The sequence below is a fragment of the Buceros rhinoceros genome, unplaced genomic scaffold (assembly GCF_000710305.1).
Source record: "Buceros rhinoceros silvestris isolate BGI_N320 unplaced genomic scaffold, ASM71030v1 scaffold15179, whole genome shotgun sequence".
NCBI classification, from domain to species: Eukaryota; Metazoa; Chordata; class Aves; order Bucerotiformes; family Bucerotidae; genus Buceros; species Buceros rhinoceros.
The window spans coordinates 39694-62448 of NW_010429864.1; the positions used below are offsets into that span (position 1 = coordinate 39694).

Consider the following 22755-nt stretch of genomic DNA (forward strand, 5'->3'; position numbering starts at 1 on the left):
ATGAGGAGGTGACGTCTTTTTCCTGCCTTTCTGTATTTGACACGCAGATACCACAACACTACAGGATCACACGTTCAAATGAGAAGGATGGGACGCCAGCTAACCGCCCTACAGTCAGGCCAAGTAACGAAGAACAAATATTTGCCGTTTTCAAATTTACACAATAGGTTATTTTACATACACAAAGCATTACTGGAACCTAGAATGCACAAAACCATAATAAGAAGTAACTGCAAATATTGAAATAACTGAAAAATTAAAAAAACCTGGTTCAACTGTAAGGACACGGCGAGACGAGGGTTGATAGACTAGGGCAGTTAAGTGAGTTCTCACTGCATCACTATAGCAAAAATAATGTGCTCTCAGACTGCAAAGAAGGGTGAAATTAAGTCTTTTACTACCAAAATTAACACAAGAAAATTTCCTTTCAGTGCTGGACATCTTTTTTCATTAGGAGAGTGACAAAATGGAGAAAAGGAGGAGCTAAGCAAGATCTAGAGGCTCCAGAGTCTCATGAAAGACAATAAAAACTGAATACCTGTATGAAAAGAAATGGAATGGGTAAAACCCTCAACCATGCAGAGACATCTAAAGCATGTAGAGATCAAAAAGTGACTGCAATTTTTAGGCCAGTAATACCATTGCTTTGGAGTCCACCTTGCTCGCTAAGAGAAGCTATGGAACTGCTGCGTTACTTTGGCCTTAGGATGATAACAATTGGGAAGACAACTAGAGTAGACTAGGAAGAATAAAGTGAAGAATTGAACACCACCCCCGAATCCCCACTCCCCCCCCCAAAAAAAAAAATTAACATCTTTTTAGACTGTGATATTCACTGCAGTTTTCTATTTGGTTTGATGTGGTTCCATGTTTCACCTAACTGTAGCTGGCAGTGAAGTGTCTATCTTAAACCAATAACCCAGCTGGCCTCTAAGAGTCATGCAAATGGCAATTTCTCTAACCTTTTACACTTGGCCTTCAGAAGCAGACTAAATGAAAAAAATGGACATGCAAGCAACACTGGGAAACAGACTTTGTAACTTCATCTTCTCGCCCACCAGATATATAGCGGAGTTCTTAACTGTACTGTCTAAAGGAAGGAGTAATCAGTGACTTCTCACATAGAAACACCAAGGTTGGGAGAGATTAAGTATGGTGCATGTACTCTCCAGATTTGTGACTTATAAAAATTAAAACTTTGCCATTGACTTCATAAATGAACTAGAAGAAATACAGTACAAGCATGTCAGAAGCCGATTGTGCTTTCAGCTCAACAAAACAGAGCAGTTCTCCCTGCAGTGGACACAACTGCTTGAAGTTTTGGCAGCTAAGGATCCAACTCATAAACATATAGTTCATTCTGAAAACAAGTTACCAAAGTGCTAATCCAACAATTAGGTGAACAGCACCTACTTTTGATAAACCACATCTCCAGTTAAACTGTGGCACTGCTTGCCTGGAGAACAGCAAACAGGTAACAGCCACTTCTCCCTTGCCAGCTAAAGACACCTGGGCACATCAAGGGAGCCGCTGAGACTTGAAGCAAAAGGAAATAGAGAGGGAAGGTAAAAAGACGAGCTCATGTGTAAAGTAACATAATCCATGGGATCAAATACAAGCCACTAGAAAAGATGATGCCCAGAAATCACTAATCGGAGATGACAAAGCACTACTGTCCTAGAGACCCGGGCCAGGTACTGTGCTGGTATGAAACTCGAGAAGTCCCTGTCCAAAGAAACAAAGGCCAAAGAACTCGGGATATTGTGCTTCTCCTAAGTATCAATTGCATGTTCTGGAACAGCAAACCTCTCCAGTGTTGTGTGCTCAGTCAGAAAGATGATATGACTTTGTTTCCATTTCTTGAAAAGAGTATGAAAAAGTTACTACTTAACTCATTTGAATATTTCAAAATAGAGGCTGAGAGAAAATGCTTCAAAGTTATTTCTCCATTCTTTTCATAGTTTCCAATTTTTGACGGGGCATCAAATCCTACTTTCTTCTGAAAAAAAAGGATCAACAATAATGCAAGATGGGGAGGGTCAGACTGAACTCTGTTCTTCTCATTTGATGGTCTCCTGTAGGCATCTATGGAGACCCCTTAGTAAAAGATACTACCGAATGCTCCTCGTCATGCCTCAAATTGAGTTTTAAAACACAAAAAGGTATGATCGTGACACTGTTCAAATTTGGCAAGTAACTTTCACACACAGCCAGCAACTCAGTTCACTGTTTGCAATTTGTTTTGACAGAAGGGATTCCCAAGGTCAGTCTCATTCTCCAAGTACATAACAAGCTACAAACCAAATAATTGACCAGTTGGTGAACAAGAGCCACAGCACAAAACAAAAAACCCCAGACATAGACCATGATTAGAGGCAGAGACACAGAGAAAGGTGCATTCAGCCCCTCCCTGCCTTCCTGTACCTTTCTTACGCAAGCAATGCAGGTCTAATGCACAGCCTTGGACGCAAACCGTGTTGACACTCGCATGTTTTTCTACACTTAACTTTTGAAAATATCTGCCACAAATTAATACATCACTCCTTATCTCCTTTACCAGTTCCTACTGCTTCTAGTAGCAAATACACTTAAATATAAGAAAATATAGTTTTAAATAGAGTGCCAAGAGCATGGTGCCAGAAGGTTGGAACAGAGCAACCTATGCTATTAAAGAAAAAAAAAAAAAAGAAGGGGGTAGTGGTGGTGAGGGGATTAAGTAGTACTGAGGAATTAAAGACAGAACAAGAGTGGAAAAATCTTCAAAGAAACTATTTGTTAGCACCTGGAAGAAAACAAGTAGTTGAGTAACAGCTCACATGGACTTGTCAGAAGCAATTAGTGTCCAAACAACCTCAAGTGCCTTCAGGACGGGATAACAAGCTTTGCAAATAGAGGAGAAACCACAGATGACATTTATCTTGACATCAGTAAGTTTGGGCACTGACACGCCCATTAGCAAATGAGGGGGATATGGTCTAGACAAAAAAATACAGTAAGTAGGTTGCAAGACTGGAAAACTGCCCTGAGAAAGCAATAAACAGTGGTTCCTAGTTAAAATAGGAGCATCTACCCCACTAGGTGCTGCAGAGGAATGAGATTACTGCAGAGCTATAGAACACAGATTGATGAGCAAATCTGGGTTTCTCAACCAAAAAAGACTACTGAAGGTGTTGTACAAGAACAGCCTTCGGGTATGAAAACAACTGCCACAAAAAGCAGGGGAATCATCCATTTTTCATGTTTGTGGTGGATAACTAATGAGTGGTTCTGAGCTGTAGCAAGGAAGGTTTCTGCTAGGTCTCACAAAACCCTTTAGACATCACGGGTAATGATGATGCACCATAACAGGTTGCACAGGGAGGCTGTGGTGGTGACTGGAAGCCTTTAAGAAAAGGTTACACAAACACCTATCTGGAGTATCACGGCTACAGTCTACACCCTCTTCTAATCCAATGGAGCAGCCTCCTGAAGTCCCTCCAGCTCCGTCCTTCTTCTGCGATAACTGTTGGCAAACAGCTCAAGATTTATGACTACATCGGCAGATACCTATATGTGTCAGATATATTTATACAGAAGTAATTCTGGAATGTGTGTCATTAGGTAGAACCCAAAGGGTGCAGATCAATACCTGAACTCCATGAACATCAACAGAGCTGCCCTCCAGGCACAGAGATGAAGCTGCCATGCACAGAAAGCTCCCACTGTAGCCAGTGAGCGACGGGCTTCTAAAACCCTCCCTGTGGTAATGATTTCTCCACGCTATTAATTACAGACATACAAACAGATTAACTCAAAAATCTGACATTTTGTCGAAGCATTCTGCACTTTGAAGTCTGCTGCAACTAAGTAATAAACTATAACAGCTCCTTCAGTTAAAGAGATAAGCCTTGTGTTAAAGGAATTTATACCAGGATATTTGAAATGCATAATAATGCAAATATAATGAGCAAATTCTCTGTGGTATTAATATCAAGTTCATGCTTAAAACAACACAGTAAATAATTGTAATGCTGATACTCCATCCCCTGGTCTTGAATTCCCCAAACTAGGATGCTTATGTTGTACAGTGTTTTCCTCCAATGGTGATTCACTGTCTTGGGATTGCTCGTTACAGTGCTTGAATAGTTATATTCCGTGTGAAGAGTGATGGCAAAGCTTTAGTAAATTACTATGATAGGCTTTTTTTCCCTTAGTCTTTGGCATTATTTCATGCTAAACTTTGAACTTGCTGCTTTCGCTGATGTGCATTTCAAGTTTAAAGCGAAACAGTCCAATAGCTGAAGCCAAAAGTTTGACCTCCATTATAACTCATAATCTTCTGGGAAAATACCCTCTTGACTCTAATTTCGCTTTTCAGACTCACCATGCTGATGATGAGAAATAATAGTTATTGGGGCCGTAAAGCCAAGATTAATGTCTGGCCCTGAAAAAAAAACCAAAACAAAACAAAACCCACCAGTAGCACTGAATGACACATGAAGTTACTCCATTTCTCATGCACAGTCACCTTCTAGATAAGCATGCCGGACAGCACAGCCGCGAGATGACAAACACCACTGCATGAAGAAATATTTAAGATCACATTAAGCTCTGGTTTCGAGCACACATGCCTTTTGCAGCGTAACTGATTATACCATGGAGTATCATTATCTGACTTGTCAGTTTAGATGGGAAGGTCTGCAGGGCTGGAAAAAGTACCGCGAAATGAACAGCGCCTCACGCAACAGGTCCTGATCTCTCACTGGGGCTTGAGCAACTACTGTAACACAAGTATTACTGCATTCTTCACTTTGCCTCAACTGGATAGTGTTGTTAGATGGATGCAGCATGTTTCTATCACGAAATATTTGGCTGTGCTTCTATTGGAGTGAAATGAACCCTGTAAATACATGGACAAATTGTGGTTGGCCCTTGGCTCCACACATCAGAAAACCTCTCTGTCAGCAGCTGCAAGATGGGGTGAAAGCTGGCTGATGCACTAGCAGGACCAGAATGGGAGCAAAGAAAAGGATCTCTGTTACAGGAGCTGTGGAGAGCCCTGACTCACTACACACGGGCAGTTACAGCCTCCCCAGCTGGACTGTTCCTACCCATAGATGTTTTACTTAACACCTCTCAATAAGATGAAGGGAGGGAAAAAAATTTTAAAAAGAGTATCCAGTGTGAACTTCTTTCTCTTTTTTCAATTTTTCCAGCACAGTAGACAAAACTGCTTTCTCCTGGATTTTTTTTTTGTTTGTGTGTGTGTGTGTGTCATCAATAAAGGTTTTAAGTTCCTTATCAGAAGTGATAAAAAATTTATAAACAACACAGAACAGCTGCCAGCGATGTTGAACTACAACAAAAATGCTCATGCCTACCTGCTTAGCTATCAGTACCCAGAACCAGTACCACTGCTTTATAGAGCCAAAAGATATTTTGGTATTTACTTAAGGTTAATGAAGTTTCTAAGGCAGAAGGATTCCAGGCTCTTACGGGGTTCCCAGCCTCCAGCCCGAAACACGAATTCTGATCAGAAAGTCTCTGAAGGAGCAAACGCCGTTTGTGCAGCACATGTGATGTGTTTGCTTTTGATGGTACTGCCCACTTCTAGCCAAGTCAGCCAGCGGCAATTTATGCATCCAACCTGAGAAGCATGAATTGCAACAATCCAAACTATAAGTTTGTAAAGCTCATCTCACCATACCCGGACTTCCACAAAAGCAGATAAAACAAATCCTCTTCCATAAGTCAAATTGTTTTTTCTGCCTTGGAAAACTGCATGAGAGGATCAGAGAAGTTTCTTCATGACACTGAGGCTTCATACAGCTTAGAGGTTTGCCATCACTGTTGATGCAACAATCAGCTCTGCAGGTGAGTTACCGTTTGTCACCTTCTGTCAGTTATGACTTTAGGTCAAGCAAGGAACCTCACACTGCTGACTTCACTCGAGGTTCATGGTAAAAGCTGAACCAGTACAGATACAGAGAAATGCATCACTTACGAAGGCAGCATGAGAATCCAAGGCATCTCCAGATATCTCTGAAGTGTCTTAGGAAGAAGACAAGAGAACAACAACAGATTTAGGCATGTCAGACTTGGATGAAAATAATAGAAAGCCTTCTCCTTGGGAGTCATTTTCACATGGGGACCTCTTCTGAAACACATCTGTGATGAAACCATGAAAGAGAATAGATGCTTCCAAACTTCTTTTTGGAGGCTTAGATGGGAATTCTCACTTCTCTATTTCTGATAAAGGCCCCAACAATGGAGAACAAGGAATTGCGTTTAATTAGGTTTTACCATGAAATCTGCAGGATTTAATTTCAAACAATACTCCATGAAGCATCTGCAGCATTGCTGACAGCACCTTGACTGCAGCTTCCCCAAAGCCAGAATGCCATGCTGAAGCAATCCTCCTGCCCAACACTTCATCCTAGCTCAGGTACTCTGAAATGCTCAGGGCTCCAAAACCAAACCCACAAATCTAAACGTACCCAGAACTTTGAAAATGGAAAAAAACCCCCAACGAAACAAAACAGATATAGAAATCAGAACTTCAGAGTGTGCATCCAACTTTAAACACGCTAAATATAACTGTAAAGCATAAACCACAGACCTAGACCATATTCTTAACAGAAGAATCATATGTGGATGATTACAGGAAAAGGAGATTCATACAAGGTGATTGTGATGGTGACCAGGCACATGGGAGTACCCATCTTCCCTCACTGGGTATTCAAAACCGCACACAGAGAAACCTGGTGCTGGATTGCCCAGCCAAGATTAGTATTTTTAATCTATTGCTATTTATAAGAGCAAGTTACTCTCTCCTGCTGCCTTTTTTTTTTTTTTTTAAACGAGTGGGCCTCACTGCTCAGCTATTCTAACTGGCAGATTTAAAAGCGGTCAGGAAATTTCAGGAGTGCCTTGCAGGGAGTGGAGGAGACGAGAGCAAGTCCCACGGCACAGGCTCTGTTCCTCCCGCCCCACCTCTGCCAGGAAGCGCTCCTGTTCCCCTGGCAAGTGGCGCAGCTGGCTGCCTTCTCCTGCTCGGCCAAGGGTCCAGAGAACAGCCTTTCCAAACTATTCGCTGGCTGGAGGAGGAAATGAAAGCAAGTAATTTTCAAGAAAAGCAGGTTGGACTGTCCAACCCTTTCACTCTGGGGGGAAAAAAAAAAAAAGAAGAAGAAAAAGGAATTACAGAAGAAGTAAAAGTGTAACAGAGAAGGAAAGGAAAAAGACAACTTCATTTTTCTGTATTGCAGAGAAGTCAAGATTCACAGACTGAGAGCACAGGCAACACATCTTTAAATGATTAAGATAAAGACAGTGGGTAATAGATAAATGTTAGAGACAGAGTGAAGTGAAAGTTTTTAACCACACTGAAATTGTGCAATCTTTCCTGCTTCATCACAGGAATTACAATTAAAATGACTGCACCCAGGTTGAGCGTAAATCAGGAACAGAAGAGCACAGAGACTGTAAATCTCTCTTAAGGAAAACTCTCCAGCCAGCAGTAGCTGGTGCCACTAGCTGCCTGCATGCAGGAAACACACACCTGCCTGCTCACGTGGAGGTGCTCAGCTTTCAACTCCTTCCTCTACTTTTCACCCCAACTGGCCTAGGAAGCTCTCAGGCAGCTCATTTCTGAAGACCCCTAAAACCCTTCATGGACTGCACGGGAGTTGTGCTTGTTCACTGACTTCATCTCTCACTATGGAGATGGACATGGAAGGACAAAGAGCTGCAGAACAAAGAGCACAACAAAGCTTGGAGGAGCTCATCTGCAGAGCTTCCTGTGTAACTAGACCAAAGCACGCTACCAAATCATGGCTATCAGAGAGAGGATTAATGTCGAGTATCTCTTTTACACAGTAACTTGTCACAAACAGATTGCTCCTTGAAGACACCCGTTACAGTTTGCTCCAGTTTAGTGTCAAGAGGATGGTCTCAATGACAGTCCTAATTCTAAGGTCCTTTTGCTAAATCCTAGTTACTTGGATAAATTATGATTCATCATGCTGTCTGCACTGTTTTTAACAGAAGTGAAATTTCTTTGTGGGTTAAGGGGTCAGACCTCTAGGTGGGGTAGGAAGAACACCTCCACTATCTGTTTTGCAAGATGGAGTCACCCAGTGATTCAGTGACTTGGAGGTCTCCCATGTCTTGTGCTATTGAATGTGGAAAATAAACACAAAACCATTATTTGCCTTCCAAAGTTTCTGGCAACAGAACTAAGCTCACAGTTGGACTGTCTGGACCCTTGCTTTTCTGAGGGAGAAGTTGCCAACTGTATGAGCACTAGATAACACATCACCACCTACTCCCTCGTCTGTAGTCAGGATCTGTGGGTGGCACCACTCCTGCCAGCACAAGGGCAAATAACTCATAAAGGCGCGGCATGACAACCTGGATCCTGCTGAGATATGCTAACTCTGCTCAGCTGGTCTCTAGAGACCCCTTATTTGAGGGCCCTGGCACTTCAACAATTAAGCATGTTAAAGCAGCCAGATGTAGGTATCAGTTTACTTTGAAGATGGAACTGAGGTGCTTTGGTTACCCAAATGTAACAGGAAAGGTTCATAGCTTAGGCAGAAGCGATCATCTCCTGTTCTGCACAAAATCAGGAAGTCCCAAAGAACTGCATGCATTCAGGTTTAACATTATGAAGGAGACAGTCATGTAACGACCTGAATCGACTGGAGAGAAGCGTTTACAGAGAAAACTGGAAAGGATGCCTAGTTTGCCTGACAGGTAGAAATGACACAGTTCCACAATCAACAAATAAGACCACTCAGGTCAGGAAACTGTCTGTGACAGAAACTGAATGCAACCATGAAAAGATAAAATTAAAAATGAAACCATGTATTATAAACAAAAGTAAAAGTAATAGCTGTTGAGGACTGCTATGCATCAGAAAATAGGAACTGCAGATAACAGATGAGAAAAATCAAAAGGGTGTAGCAGCTTCACAGCCAAGAAGCTTAAAGATGGAATTTACTTAAGTACTAAGGAAGCTTAACAATGATAGTCATCCATTACAAGATAAAACCTGTTGAAATAATAATACAGAAATATATACTTCTGTAGATAAAAAAGCCAGGCAATCATAAGATGAAAAGATTATATTTTTTCATGCCAGCAGCAACTCAAAAGGTCTTAAAACAATAACTACTACAACCATCACTGTACAAGAAGCAAGCCCAGATAACATGCATAAAGACTTTCTAAAGAGTTGCCCAAGGAGCTATGTAAATTATTAAAAATGGCTTTCAATAAATCAATAAACATTGAAAAATATCTTAAGGATTTGAGGTAGAACATACTTGCTTATTTACAGTCCTAAACAGGGCAATCCATACTATCTCACATATAAAGTCAGCCTTATATTCATCCCAGAAAAAATACGAAAGTGCAGAAATGAGAATTAGCTCAGAGGAGCCACGGGAGTATAAGCAACATCGGCTCAAGACAAACAGACCCACCGGTCCAGGATCTTGGTGAGTGAGACCAGTAGTCCTGCTGGTGAGAGAACCGCTTTGGTGTAACGTACTTGGGTAGCTGCAAGACATTTAGGCTGGTGCTGCATTAATGATTTCATTAGGAAACAGGAACACCAACAACGTGGCCAGGCAGTAAATGAAACAAAGCCTTGCGGTTTTATGAGACTCAAAATACAATGGTAGGCGTCAAAATGCCACCGAGACACAAGCTTCTAACAAGGTCCCATAAGGCTCAGTTGATTGCCTAATGCTATCTGATACTATTCTGCACCACCTGGAAGGAAACTAAAGCATTATTAACCAAGTGCAGTTGAAATAATGATACGGACGAGGCAAATAATACAGAACATGCATCACAAATAGCGTTACTTGAATCTTGAATTACCAAGATATAAATGTCAGTAGAATCAATACAAAAGTACAGCTCTAGGACAGAAACTAGACCATACCACGAGTAGAGGACTTCATCCTGAGAGTCAGCACCTCAGAAAAGGACTTGGGAAGAAGAGGGGACCCGACTACCCAACTGCAAATTTTTAGTTTCCCTGTAGAGCTCCTGGCAAAGTTACTGCTGAAATTAGCTGCATAACCTGTGTAATTCTGAATCAGAGCAGAGTCTGCAACACGCCTGCACTTGATAACGGCACAGCCACTGTTCCAATACTGTGTCCAAAGCTGTTCTCCGCCATGTCAGCGGTATATGAATAAAGCAGAGGAATTTCGGAGGGAAACCGTGGGAATAACTGAAAAGGCTGGGAAAGGAGCTCAAGGAGCCAAGCGTACTAAGCATAGAAGAACTGCGGCTCCATCTCAGCCTATGGATCTGAAACATGATCAGGTTGGGTAAAGCGGCCCATGCTGAGCTCCTGGCTGCCTCACTGCAGGATCTTCCAGCAGCCACACCAGCTTCCTCGCAGCCAGATCAGTTCCTGTCTGCAAAACCTCCTTCTCCTGCAGGTGCCTACACAATGCCCGCAAAGCTGGTATCAGGCCTTCGAGACAGCAAGTGAAGGTTTAAACCAGATTGAGATGCTAGAACTTGGAGCAAAACGACTTAAATCATGAAGATCCTTGCTTCTGCTGAGTGTAATAAATCACTGGAATAATTTACCAAGCATGGTGTGAACTCCCTTTCAAAAAGGAATTGATTAAGCAAAACCCAATGGCCTGCAAAATGCCGGCAGGGAGATCAGAAGACCATCATGATGGCTTCCATCTTTTTTAATCTGTAAGTGTCCAGTCCACCATAACTCAACGCCTCCTAAAACATCAGCCTCGTCCTTTCTAAAGTACAGTATCAATTAGTCATTAGCTATGAGTGTGAACAGACCTGGAACATTATACCCCAAGAAGAACATCTCATCCCTGCTGAGATGAGCATCTCCTTCTGTTGTAGGGCAACATTCATGTTCAATCAGAAACCAGAAGTCTGGCTGTTGTTACACTAAAGCTCTTTATACCCTCTGACATTGTAATATTGCCTTAGATTAGACAAGAACCAAGGCCTTTGGTTTTATATCCTTCATTAAATGGCCTGGGATCAAAATCTCATCCCAGCAGGATACTGGAAGTAACACACAGATGAAATACAAACCAAGCTTTTTTCTTTTTCTTTTTTTTTTTTAAAAAACAAACAAACAAAACCCCATCAACCTGTGGTGGATGTTGAGTCCTCCCAGGCTTTGCAAAGCATACAGCAGTACTACAAACATGATACAGAACAGCATTTGATACATTCCTCATCAGCAAAACAGATTTACCTGCCTCAAGCTTCACCTGAATAAAAGGCTGGGATTCTCAGAGGCTACAAAGGAACCACTCCTTCAGGTGCTGCTTAAAACCCCAGCCACAACGACTGTTCTGCTTGCCTGAACAATCACTGCACAGACTCCAGTTTCAACACCACAAGGAAAAATCTGGAGCGGCTTTACTGACTCAAATTAAATCGCTCCAACTTTTCACCCATGCAAAAAACGTACCTCAAAAGTTAACTTGTTCTTTCGTGAGTCACTTTGAGACATATCGAGTCAGACAGGCTTTATGTAAAACCACATGCGTCTTCATGCTTTAAGCACAGCTCCTGTTCCCAAACTATTTGGCTTTCGAGCTTGTAAACTCAGCATATATCACACAGCAAACTGATTTTCAGAAGTTGTTCTCCTGGCTCCAGCTCTATTCAGAACTGACTCTTCACAATTTTATTGATAACATAAAACCACCTTGTTGGCTCAGCCCTGTCCTTTCTTTACAGAGCATCGCACAGGGATTTGCCACATTCTTATTCACAGCCTTTAGATTCTGCCCTGCTCTCGGTGCTGAGGTCTGATTTTGCCCGTGTTTCTAAGAAGCCTCTAGATGTGGAGTGATGAGCTTCTAGACAAGAACTAGCTGTAGGGAAGACGACAGAGGTGTATTATGGCATGTTTATTTGCCAAGACCTTTGTAGTCAGATGGTCATTTATTTTAGACAGGGGGAGGTGTGGAATACCTAAGAAGTACAAGACATGAACTCACGCCTCCTTCTCTGCATTCTGCAATTCTTGCCATATTGCTGCTATATGCTGTTCCCAGATGACATCTGAAATCAAATGCTTCTATCAATAAGGTGTTTATTTTTAAAAGTGATTCTTTGGGGTTTTCTTTTTTTGTTCTTGCAAAGCCTTATGCAGAAGAACATCGCCCATGGCAATTCAAATAAAAGGGAAAGCACCACATTATAGTAATACCTCCCAATTTATCTTGAAGATGTGGCTGTTCCCTGAAACAAAGGAATGGTACTTAATACCTGATCCAAAAATTTTTGTAGTCAATGGAAAGACTTCCAGTGTTTTCAGCAGGCTTTGGACCAGGGCCCTTAATCTGGGGAACGTACTCTCAAAAGGCAGAGAAATGGAAAGGTCTGACTGTATCATATGTATAGCTGGCCTTGTGGCAAGTGTGCATGAGGCGGATTCCTTTCCAGACTCTACCTCAACAAATACACTTCCAGCCAGAGAAAATTAAGTCTCCCAATAAAGTGGGTAAATAATAGGACTCCAACTTGGAAGGAGGTAAGTTCCTTCAAACACATGATATTGTTGTAATTCAGTCGCTGGCCACCTTTATAAAGATCTCTTTCTCAAGATCCTTTTGGGGCTCTTCTCTCCCCTGATTAGTAAGGGGAATGTGACATTTCCAAACACATGGCTCCTAGCATCAGGGAGAAACGCAAGTTGGGATGGGGGAATACAGATTTAAAGGAGAGAAAGCTCAGACCCCCAAGGTTCTGTTGTGAGTCCATCCTACCTGGGATGAAGCTGCTCGCTTAGCTCCCTTGTTTTTCAAACTGTATATCCTGGCACGGAGCTTCTCAGTTCCTATCATACCACCAGATCAGAACAGCAGATTTATTTTTCAAGAAAGCTGGAACTTATTCTTCACTCACAAACTTAAAAGATACATATATGTCTGCTGCAATAGCCTGCCGTTATACGCTAGGTAAACGCGAAACAAGCACGAGAAATGAAATGTACAGGAATCTTTCGGTGTACCTCAATGTTGAAACGTGCCTACTTCACTTCCAAAGTGTGCATCAGGAAAAATTTGGGTATAGAGTAGTGATTGGCACAAGAAATATACAGCCCTTGCTCTGCCAGGGAGGCCCAGAGCCAACTACAACAGCCAAGAAAACTGGCCTGTATCTCTCAGAGACTGGGTGAGAATGCAAACACCGAGGATCTGCATAGATCCAACACATCTCCAGGCAGTTTAAAATGTCCTATCATGTTGGAAAACACAATATATCACTTATCCATCTCCGAGGGCAAACATCCCCTATATCCCCTGTAGGCATTTGGAGGAAGAAACGAACTGCCAGTATCGCGTGTGTCAGTGGACCTGGCCCCAGGTATCCATAAATTTTGCTAACTAGGTGTTCATTAAGTGCTCTGGTTCGGTATTACCCAGTCAACTGGGTTGACTCCTCCATCAGACCCTCAAAGCATGAAGGCCAGGGACTGTGACACAAAAGGCAGAGCTGCCTCTCCACCACCACATTCACGGGTGAGCAAAGACATGTCTCTGGGCCACAACTGGGACCAAGCAGAGGTGGGACAAGGAGCATCAGCCTGCCACAGGCTCTGGTGAAGGACAGACCCTGACCACAGTGTGCCTGCCAGCCACTTCTGCTGTTATTTCAACCGGCTGCTGCATCTGAAGAGGGCGTATTTGCTGCTTTGTTTTTACACATCACTCGGAAGATGGAAAGTTCTGCAGGTGGTGTTCTTCCTAGCATACACCTTGGCAGTCCTAGAGAAGATCTTCAGGACTGTTTCCCTAAAGCCCTAAAAAAGTCATTTTATACATGTCGGACAATACATGTAAAAAACCCTCAATTAAGCAAGGACTACTCTCTGTTCAATTTTGTGTACTGGAGATCATCTGTGAACACAACTGTGAGCTCAGGATTAAAAGGTATTATTGCAGAGAAGCCTTCATCAAGTACGGAGTTGCCAGGTACTCTCTGACCACTTCAAAGAGTTAGTGCTGCTAAGATCTGTTAGTGTTTCAGCCGCCCGAGTAATAAGTCCACCCAGAGGGCTGGGGGGTTTTTGTGGGTTGTGTCTTTTTTCCAGCCCAGGGAATGAAAACCAACATGTTCTGATTCTTATCTTTCAGTCATCACTACAGTAAAGGTGCTTACCATCCCTTTGTCAGCTGAGGTAGCTGCTGAATTGCAAATGCTATTCGTAAACAAAAACAAGTAAGAGAAGGAACTTCAACAGGCTTAGCTCGCCTTTTAAAATTCAAGGCGAGAGTCTAAAAGAGATGAAGCCAGGGAAAACATTGGATACTAACACCAGACAAACGGGAAAAATAACGAAGTTGTAAGCCTGAAAACCTGAAATGGAAAGAATGACAGATTTACTGCTGCATTTGATGCATATAACCACTGATAGACTCTCCCCAGGAAGTGTTGAAATTACCGTCGCTGAATCCAGAAGCTAAAAATTAAATTATCTTTCCCAGAACATTCCAATTTGGACTTTGGCAACAACAGATGTTTTAATGCTCTTAAATATACACACGCACATGTGTGCACGCATGCACATGCACACACATACTTAAGCGCAGTGTCCTTTTTCACACAAGACCTCTTAGTTTTCACAAAGTCAGACTGAACTTATGGTCATTCTGCAAAGGCTTTTCTTCAAAGTCTCTGCTGAAATGCACAACTGTCAGATTAAGCAACCCACAAGGAGTTTTACAGCAGCTCCCAGTTATGAATGAATGGTTATTTGTGAGCTCGCCTGTCAAGACAGATGCGGTATTTGTCAGTGCAGCATGGGTTAGATACGGTAGGAGGGAGCCAAACAAGGAAAGCGAAAGGTCAGAATCATAACATTTCCCTTTTCCTCCCCTCGGTTCATCTAAAACGATGCCACAGCTTTTGCTGCAGGGTAACACAGCAGTCTGTTTCCATGCAACCAACCACGCTTATTCAAAAAGCAATATTCGCACAAGAAAAGTTAAAAAAAGAAAAAAGGCTGCAAAGGGAGAGAGCAGTAACATTTTGGTGCAAGAAAGCTACAACAGAGGGACAAACCCATGACTGACAGATAATAGCACATATTTAGAAATTTAGTGATACTTAAATCAAGACCACCCTATGGAAGTTGAAACCCAATGCAGCTTTTTTCTTGTATTAAGATGTGTTATTATGAGGATCACAGGTTAATTCACATTAATTCATGGAAAGGACATCTGGTCCAACCTCCAGCTGTACTCAGGGTCAGTTATGAGGCCAACGCATCCTTTACACCTTACACAGTGATTTATGATAACCTGAAGTCAGCAGTACACTGCGCTAGGTTTTCTATAACAACAAAGAGGCTCCTACCCTAAGAGGCTTTCAGTGGGACAAAGCTCAGCTCTACAGTGAAGATCCTGAATATGTCAATGAGCTTCACGCATTAAATTAAAAGGAACCCTTACTCAATTCAAACCTGAATGAAGAAAAGATGTTTTAAAGATCCTCTGTTATGATGTGGAGAGTCCTTTTAGCAGGGTCTGTTATGACAGGACAAGGCGTGATGGTTTTAAACTATAGGAACGGAGATTTAGACTAGATAAAAGGAAGACACTTTTTACAATGAGAGTGGTGAAACGCGGCACAGGTTGTTTAGGGAGGTGGTAGATGCCCCATCCCTGGAAACATTCCAGGTCAGGCTGGACGGGGCTCTGAGCAACCTGATCTGGTTGAAGATGTCCCTGCTCACTGCACGTGCATTGGACTATCCCTTCCAACCCAAAATATTCTATTACTCTCTCCACACTCTCAGCCACAAATCTGTTGCAGGGATGCCTGTGAGGTCTAGCATCTCCTGGAAACCTAACATGGATGCCAGAGAACCCAAACAGCAACACAAGATGTGTTTCAGCGAAGCCTGTCTTCCCACAGTGGACGAGCAGCTGTCTGCACTGCTGCCTAAACTCATCCCACCCGACCTCCTCCACAAGGAGCCAGGAGCTTTCCAAGTAGCATGAACTGCTGTGTGGTTCCCGTTGGAAAACCTAGCTGGTTTAGAGAATGCTGTAGTACCCAAACAGACAACTGCTCTACCCTGGACCAACTTAGATGGTAAGCATGTAAAAACCTGCTTACCCAACAAGCCTAACAAAGCCAGGTCTCGCACTTCAGTGCTCCAGGCCAATCCTGTGCCATTCGAGCTAAGAGAACCACAGTACTCAAGAGGCTCATGAGTCATTCATAAATTCAAAAACAACAGGTCACACTGGAAGGAGATAAAACACAACCCTTCACACTGAGGCTTTTTTCACCTCCTCATCCTCTTGCCACAGGCAAATCTTTGAGTTTCCCCTCTACACCTTGCAGCTGCATGTCTTGTACAGCTGGGTGCCCAGCTGCAATCACTTAACAGCAGCAAGGACGGCGAGGACAAGCGTGGGGGAGCTGTTTTAAGAAGAAACATAGCTGCTGTACATAGACTACTGCAGGAAGCAAACCAACAGCGATACTGGAGCTAGGCACCTACCAGTCAACATCACAGAGTGAAGGGGAAACAAGCAACAGCCTGTGGCTGAAGGCAAGATGAAAACTTTCCCAAACAGACAACCAAAACAAACTTTTTAGTCTAAACAAATCAGCAGAAACTTCCACAATACAGTATTACATCAAACAATACCTGGGGAGCGCATCATCCTCAAGCTAAAACCTGCCTGCTTGAAAACGTGCAGCATGTGGTTTCACAACAGGAACTGAAACATTTATGTGTCTTCATTCATGACTCGTTTTGTCACCATACCCCGGGGTTCTGCTCTTTATCTGTAATACAGGAGCAGTCTAGCACAAACTGCGAAGGCAAAAGAAGCCAGCTGCCCAACAGGGTCAGCCGAATTCGGGATCACCCGAGTACTGCGCAGCCTCTTCTTTCCTCTCTAAAAATCCCGTAGGGCATTTCCTTCTCGCTGGGCTCCGATGCCCAAATGACAGATTTCAACGCAGCAAGAAGGACTTGAACTGTCTGGCTTTGTTCACCCCTGCAAATGCGCCACAAACCGGGCCCCAACTGAGGAAGCTAATTAGGCATACGGAAAGCCTTAATGTTAACGAGTCCATTCATGTGTGCGAAGCTCTGCACATTTCACAACCATGCTGAAGAAGCTCACCAAGGACAACAGCCAGGACTTCTCATTCATCTTTTTGCTCAGCTGTGGTGCAGGAAGGAATCTTAAACTGAGGTCAAAATGCTGGAAGTAGTAACTTCAAAGTAACGCAGCCATCCTGATGACCACTACTGTTCTGACGCAGTGCACCAAGTGTGAGCAAGGCTAAAACCAGCAGCTAATGAAGTGGGTGCTCTGCTTTTTATGCAGGATCACCTACTCGCACCCAGTCCTGCAATTAAGTGGAGCCAGCAAGAGTGGCATGAGCTCTAGGCGCTCCCTGCACACCTCCAGCCATGAGCAGAAGACAAAGGCACATTTCCAGATAGGTCTTGGACTGTAAAACATTCACACGGCCAATGAGCTGGGGGTGGAGAACAGCCAGGGCAGTGATGCACATTTAACATTTGCACTGACCAAGAGTGAAAATGCCTCTTTAAAACAGCCACCAGAGACAAACTCAAGGAGGGTTACAGAAAGGACTTGGGAATAATAGCCCTACATTTCTTCTTGCAGGTCTTCTCACCCTGCAGCGTTAAAGAGGGGGATCATGTGTATTTTGCTTTTCTGTAGGCTTCATCCTCTGGAAGAAACACAGGGACCACATACATACCATGCCAGACCGGCTTGTGGACCCGCCCCTCTTCCAGCTTGGAGCCCAGCTTACAGCAAGTCATTCGTGATTCACAAAGGCAGGCAGGAAACACACGTGGTGCACCCCACCATCTCCTCCAAATGAGCGGGAGCGGAAGGAGAGACTTCTCTTTGATTGCCCTTGGTGAGTGCACCAGAGCATGTTATTTTATTATCCCTCTTAGGATGTAGAGGACTACTGTGCAGAAATCTACCCTGGCCCTTTTTAAAGCCATTTGTAATTTCCTGGGTTTTTTTCATTACCCCCTAGGAAGACTGCAGTAAGCTGCATGCACGAACAAGGAGCAAGGAACAGTTCCTCCCACCTCCCTCCTCAGGAAAGCCTTCACACTGCTTCAGGTCCTCTCCACAAACCAGTGAGTAAGCCTGGCAAATGCCTTCTACAAGAGGTGCTTCAGAGCACGACCATAGCGCCAGCACAGCTAGAAGGTTTTAAAATAAGGTGTTTCTTCTGAGACTGTTTCCATATCATTAACGACATAGGAAATCCTGAAAGATTTAAGTTCTGCTAAATGCAAACACACGCAAGTCACGCAGCTGTAGCTATTGACATCGGGGCAATGATGCAGTCAGCGCCGGCAGACCCCGAGCACAGCTGCTCCCACACGAGTAATTCTGGTACCGTGGAGACAAGGAGCCCACATACGTGTAACTGCTGGTAAATCGAGTCCTTGTTGATAAAGTAGAACCGTGTCAATGTGCCCAGCCAGTTTATAATGTTGTCTTTCATGAGGTGAATATTCAGCGAAATGATGACCTGTGTAAAGCAAAATCTGCGGTACAAAGCTCCTGAAAAGACTAACCCAGTGCAAGCTGGAACCCATGGAGGCTCCTTCCTACTGGAACAATTTAAAATCTGGGTAAAACCAGGCCCAAACCCAGAAGAACTCTGATTTCTTGGGCTACTGAGTACTTACAGACCTAACTCCTAGAATGCAGAAGACGTAAAAATTTACCTGCACTGGCCTTAAGCCATCAGTACCAACAACTCACTGACTGTGATAAAAATCTCCATGGACGGAGATGACTGAATTGGGCGCCAGCCCCCTCCTACACGTGCTGCCTGTTTTTCTCAAGTATCCCAGTTACGCACTAGTGTGACGATTTGCACTCCTTAACTGTGCTGGCATTAAACTCCCGTTTATTACCAGTGTAACGGCGATTATCACCCAGCCTCAGAGAAACAACGAGCTGAAGTATCAGGCCCTAGATGGTCGATCGAGAACTGATAAGTCATAAACTTCAAACGCGATCGAAGAAATCAGCATTAAGCATCTTCTCAGGTAATTTCGCCCTGGCACAGAATTCACAAGAACTCTCTCTGATGTTGTGCTCGGCTTCCATATCCCACCTCCCTCTTTAAACCGCTCTGTAAAACAGCTCCATTTCTGACTGCCAGCTGGACCTAGGAGAGACTCAGGCTTTCGGTATCTAACCCACGCTGTCGCAAGCACAACGTGGGCAAGCACGCTGGACAGACAAAGCTTCTGGTTTTTCCAAACCTCTTTGTAGTACTTTTTTCCGCCACTACTTCTCACATCTGTTGGTTTTGGGTCTGGCAGTCCCTGACTTGCTGAATTTCCACATGTATTCTGACTTGATGTGTCTTTAACCTCAAGTGGACTGTCAAGCCAGATGCCAGATGCCCCCTTACTTCCTCAGTGCAAACTATCAGTAAACCTTAGCATAACTTTACTTTGAGCCTTAAACTAACAGCATGTGAAAAGATTAATATGAATAAATTCAAAACTAATCAGATCCCTTCTTTAAATGTTGACACAGTATTATTTATATCCCATAAATACCTTCTTGACTAAAATTCATCCCAGGAGATTGGCATCTTGCCAGTTCTATTCATATTTACTGTATTTATACAGTACAGTTGGCCAAGGATAATATTTAAGACAAAATATGCCTTAGGGTATATACAATATCTCTTATAGTTTTCCTTTTAAATCTCCTCATTGCTAAAAATATTTAGTCTGAACTTTACAAAATGCCCCACAAAGACCTATCAGCGATCCGTAGTGATATATTGCTGACTATGAGTATAATTAGAGCATACTTGTAATACTTGGGCTGTAGTCAGTTACTGAATGCTAACAACTTGTGGTAAAAACCGAACCACTGATCTTTCCCATGCCTTCCTTCCAGCAGCTTTTGACCTCCAGTGCATTCGCACTGATCCCCTTCTCCCTCCGACACAGCAGAAACTGTAGAGTTAAAAAAATTCACTCCGAGATGTCTCAGAGAAAGCGCCCGCAGCCGCCAGAGCTGCGCTTTCAATTTCTTCCTTTAGAATATGGTGGAGAGATTTCTTCTTTTCTGTCTTCTTTGGAAAGGTTCACTCCATCCAGCATAACTAGAGAGCAGTGGAAAAACAGTTAACCTACTTACTCTGATGTTAGCGACAGCCCTCGCACAGTAGTGCTGGATCTGCTGCTAACTGGCCCTCCGATCCCAAACGTCTGATGCACTCTGTTGGTAGATACCTGCAATCTCCTTTGCTCTTCCAAAACCTCTATCGATACTTCAGCACAGACCTGGCCTCTGACAGCATTTTAAAAATAGACCCTCTTTCGTCAATACCATCCAAGTCACACACCACAGATATTTTAATTTTCTGGAAAGCACGCGGCTGCATTTTGGACTATCGGTTCTTTGCAGTCTGCACTTGCGAGGCACGGGACAGACGTGCTCAGGGTGGATGTGCTTTACAGCTCTCAGGGACTCGGTGTCACAGGGTCAGCTCCACAAGCCAAGGCACTGCTATCGGTCCTCCTAACCTTTGCCCATAGGTGGTCAATCTTCTGCTCGGGGGTCTCAGAACGAAATGCTGACTTCCACCAAAACCACCAGCCAAATACTACAGTACACCAATGTGGAAAACAGGCATGATTTCTGTGTTCTTGTTATGGCTATGAATTACACTGAACCTCTCTGCTCATACCCACTTGGCTTGAAATACACCTTTTTTTAAAAAAAAAAAGTATTTCTTCCCCGAGGGTAACAAGGGTGGAGTGTATTTATCATGGCTATTACGGACGGTGCCATAATTACAATAATAAAATGGCTCTGACTGCCAAGATGTCCTGTACCTGATGCTGTCATTTAAGAATAAAGGAAGAAAGGGAGGCAGCTGCACCGAGCGTGGGGTTCAGATACCTTGGCTGGCATCCTAGGACTATCACATGCAAGACAGAGCAAGCCCCAAAGCTACAACTTGCTAAACTAAAAATAAATAAGGGGAAAATGCAATTAGAAACTCTAGGATAAAGTTACCAAGATGGCTGCATTATCTATTCAAGCAAGAGGTATGTACTTTTCAAAAGCAGATGGCAAGTATATAGGGCATCAAGTGGTGGGGGAGGGAGGAGAGAGAAAAGCGAGCTAAGTGAGAGGAGCACGGACTATGGTTTGGGTATGCGGACGGTGAAGCTATTTTCTGCTTCTGGTATTTCACTTTCCTCGGTATGATGATGATCTAGATTCTTTTAAGGGAGTGCGCTGCTTTTTCTTCCCCCTTTTTTTTTCCTATACACTTAAACTTCACTACCAAAACAAAAAGGCATGTCGTTATGATTATTAATCATTCTAAGTGGATTTGGTCAGCACGGGGCTTTTGCACCCCTATTTTTGTGCAAAACGTGGCGTGGATCACCAGAAGGTTGTTAAAAACAGTGAAAGGCAGACGGGCTGAGACAGGTTCCAAGAACCGAGGCTACCCAGAAGGGAAAACTTTCTGTACCTGAAATGAAAGCGCCCTGAACTCAAACAGGAGACTAGTTACAGTGGGAAGAGGAGGGAGGATGTTGGTGTCTCTGACCTCGCTGAGCACCAGTGTGAATAGCGGTCTGAGGCACAATGTTCTGGAGGGGCGCAGACAGAGAGAAGCCGGTAACTTTTTTTTTTTTTTAAAGACCTCCTTTTCTTCTCAGTTATGGAGAAATGGAAACCTGCCCGACCCAGACGCTCCGACGGAAACAACAGCAGTGGAAAGATATTGGCTCTTTCTGGAGGCTGCACACGGGGCTGTGGGGGAGCTAAACCCAGCGCTGGGGAGGGAGCGGGATCCTGGGTGGGGGGCAGCTTTTCTCAGGTACGTGGTGGCAGAAAGCAGAGGCACCTTTAGGGGCTCCTGGGTGACTTCAAGGTGGATCAGAAACCTCTCCCACCCACCCAGCCAGGAGCCACTATACCTACCCTGCCACCTAAACAAAACCTAAGAGATGCCGAGGATAAAGGCAAACCGAGCAAAGAAGACAGATTACGATGCATGGGGCTGGTATTTGAAGGTGCTGGGCACTGCCAAGCCCCGGGGGGGCGAGGAGGGGGGAATTACACACACATGCACAAACACAGAGGACTTACTTTCGGGGTAAAAAGGCTGCATGTCTATTTTGTAAACTTCTTTGGCATAATACTCCTCGTCGCTCCTCTCCCTTTCGCAAGTGGCGGGTCTGTGGTTGGCTTTCTCTTGCAGCAGGTCCCTGGTGCTGTTGTAGATGGAGATGACCTCCGGGGGCACCTCCTCGGGCTCGGGGTACTCGTCCGGGGGGCTGGTGAGCTTCAGTTTGCTCAAGATCTGCCCCCGGATCGCCTCGATTCTCTTGCGCATAAACTGATCCATGTCGAGGGTGCTGCAGGTAGACAGGCTGAGAGCCACGGTGGCCAGATCCACGGTGAGGAACACGCTCAGGAGATAGCAGTGCATTTTAAGTGTTTAAATACAGCGCCCCCCCAAAAAAGAGTGACTTTAACAACGAACAACAACAAGGAAAAAAAAATTAAAAATAAAAAGGGGATGTGTGCAAACAAAGGGAAGATCTGCAGACAAAATGCAGTTTAAAACGGGACTGCAAGGACGCCTTGCAATCGAGAAACGCACGGGAGGCGTCAGTGAAAAAAATACCAGTAATAATAATATAAAAAAAAAAAAAAAAAACAGAAG

At 43.7% G+C, this 22755-nt stretch overlaps 1 protein-coding gene across 2 annotated transcripts in view; it reads right to left on the minus strand.

Moving 5' to 3' along the window:
* TGFB2 (transforming growth factor, beta 2) overlaps positions 1-22715 on the minus strand; it is a 62408-nt gene extending 39693 nt beyond the window's left edge. The window contains exons 1-2 of one of the 2 annotated variants that reach the window (XM_010142824.1): positions 22172-22715; positions 13030-13041 (exon numbers count right to left, since the gene is read on the minus strand). In XM_010142824.1, coding sequence (XP_010141126.1) covers positions 13030-13041; positions 22172-22518 — 359 coding nt within the window. In that variant the 5' untranslated portion in view covers positions 22519-22715. The remainder of the gene's footprint in view (positions 1-13029; positions 13042-22171) is intronic. The other variant, XM_010142825.1, reaches the window with a different exon arrangement.
* Between the last annotated feature and the right edge of the window lie 40 nt (positions 22716-22755).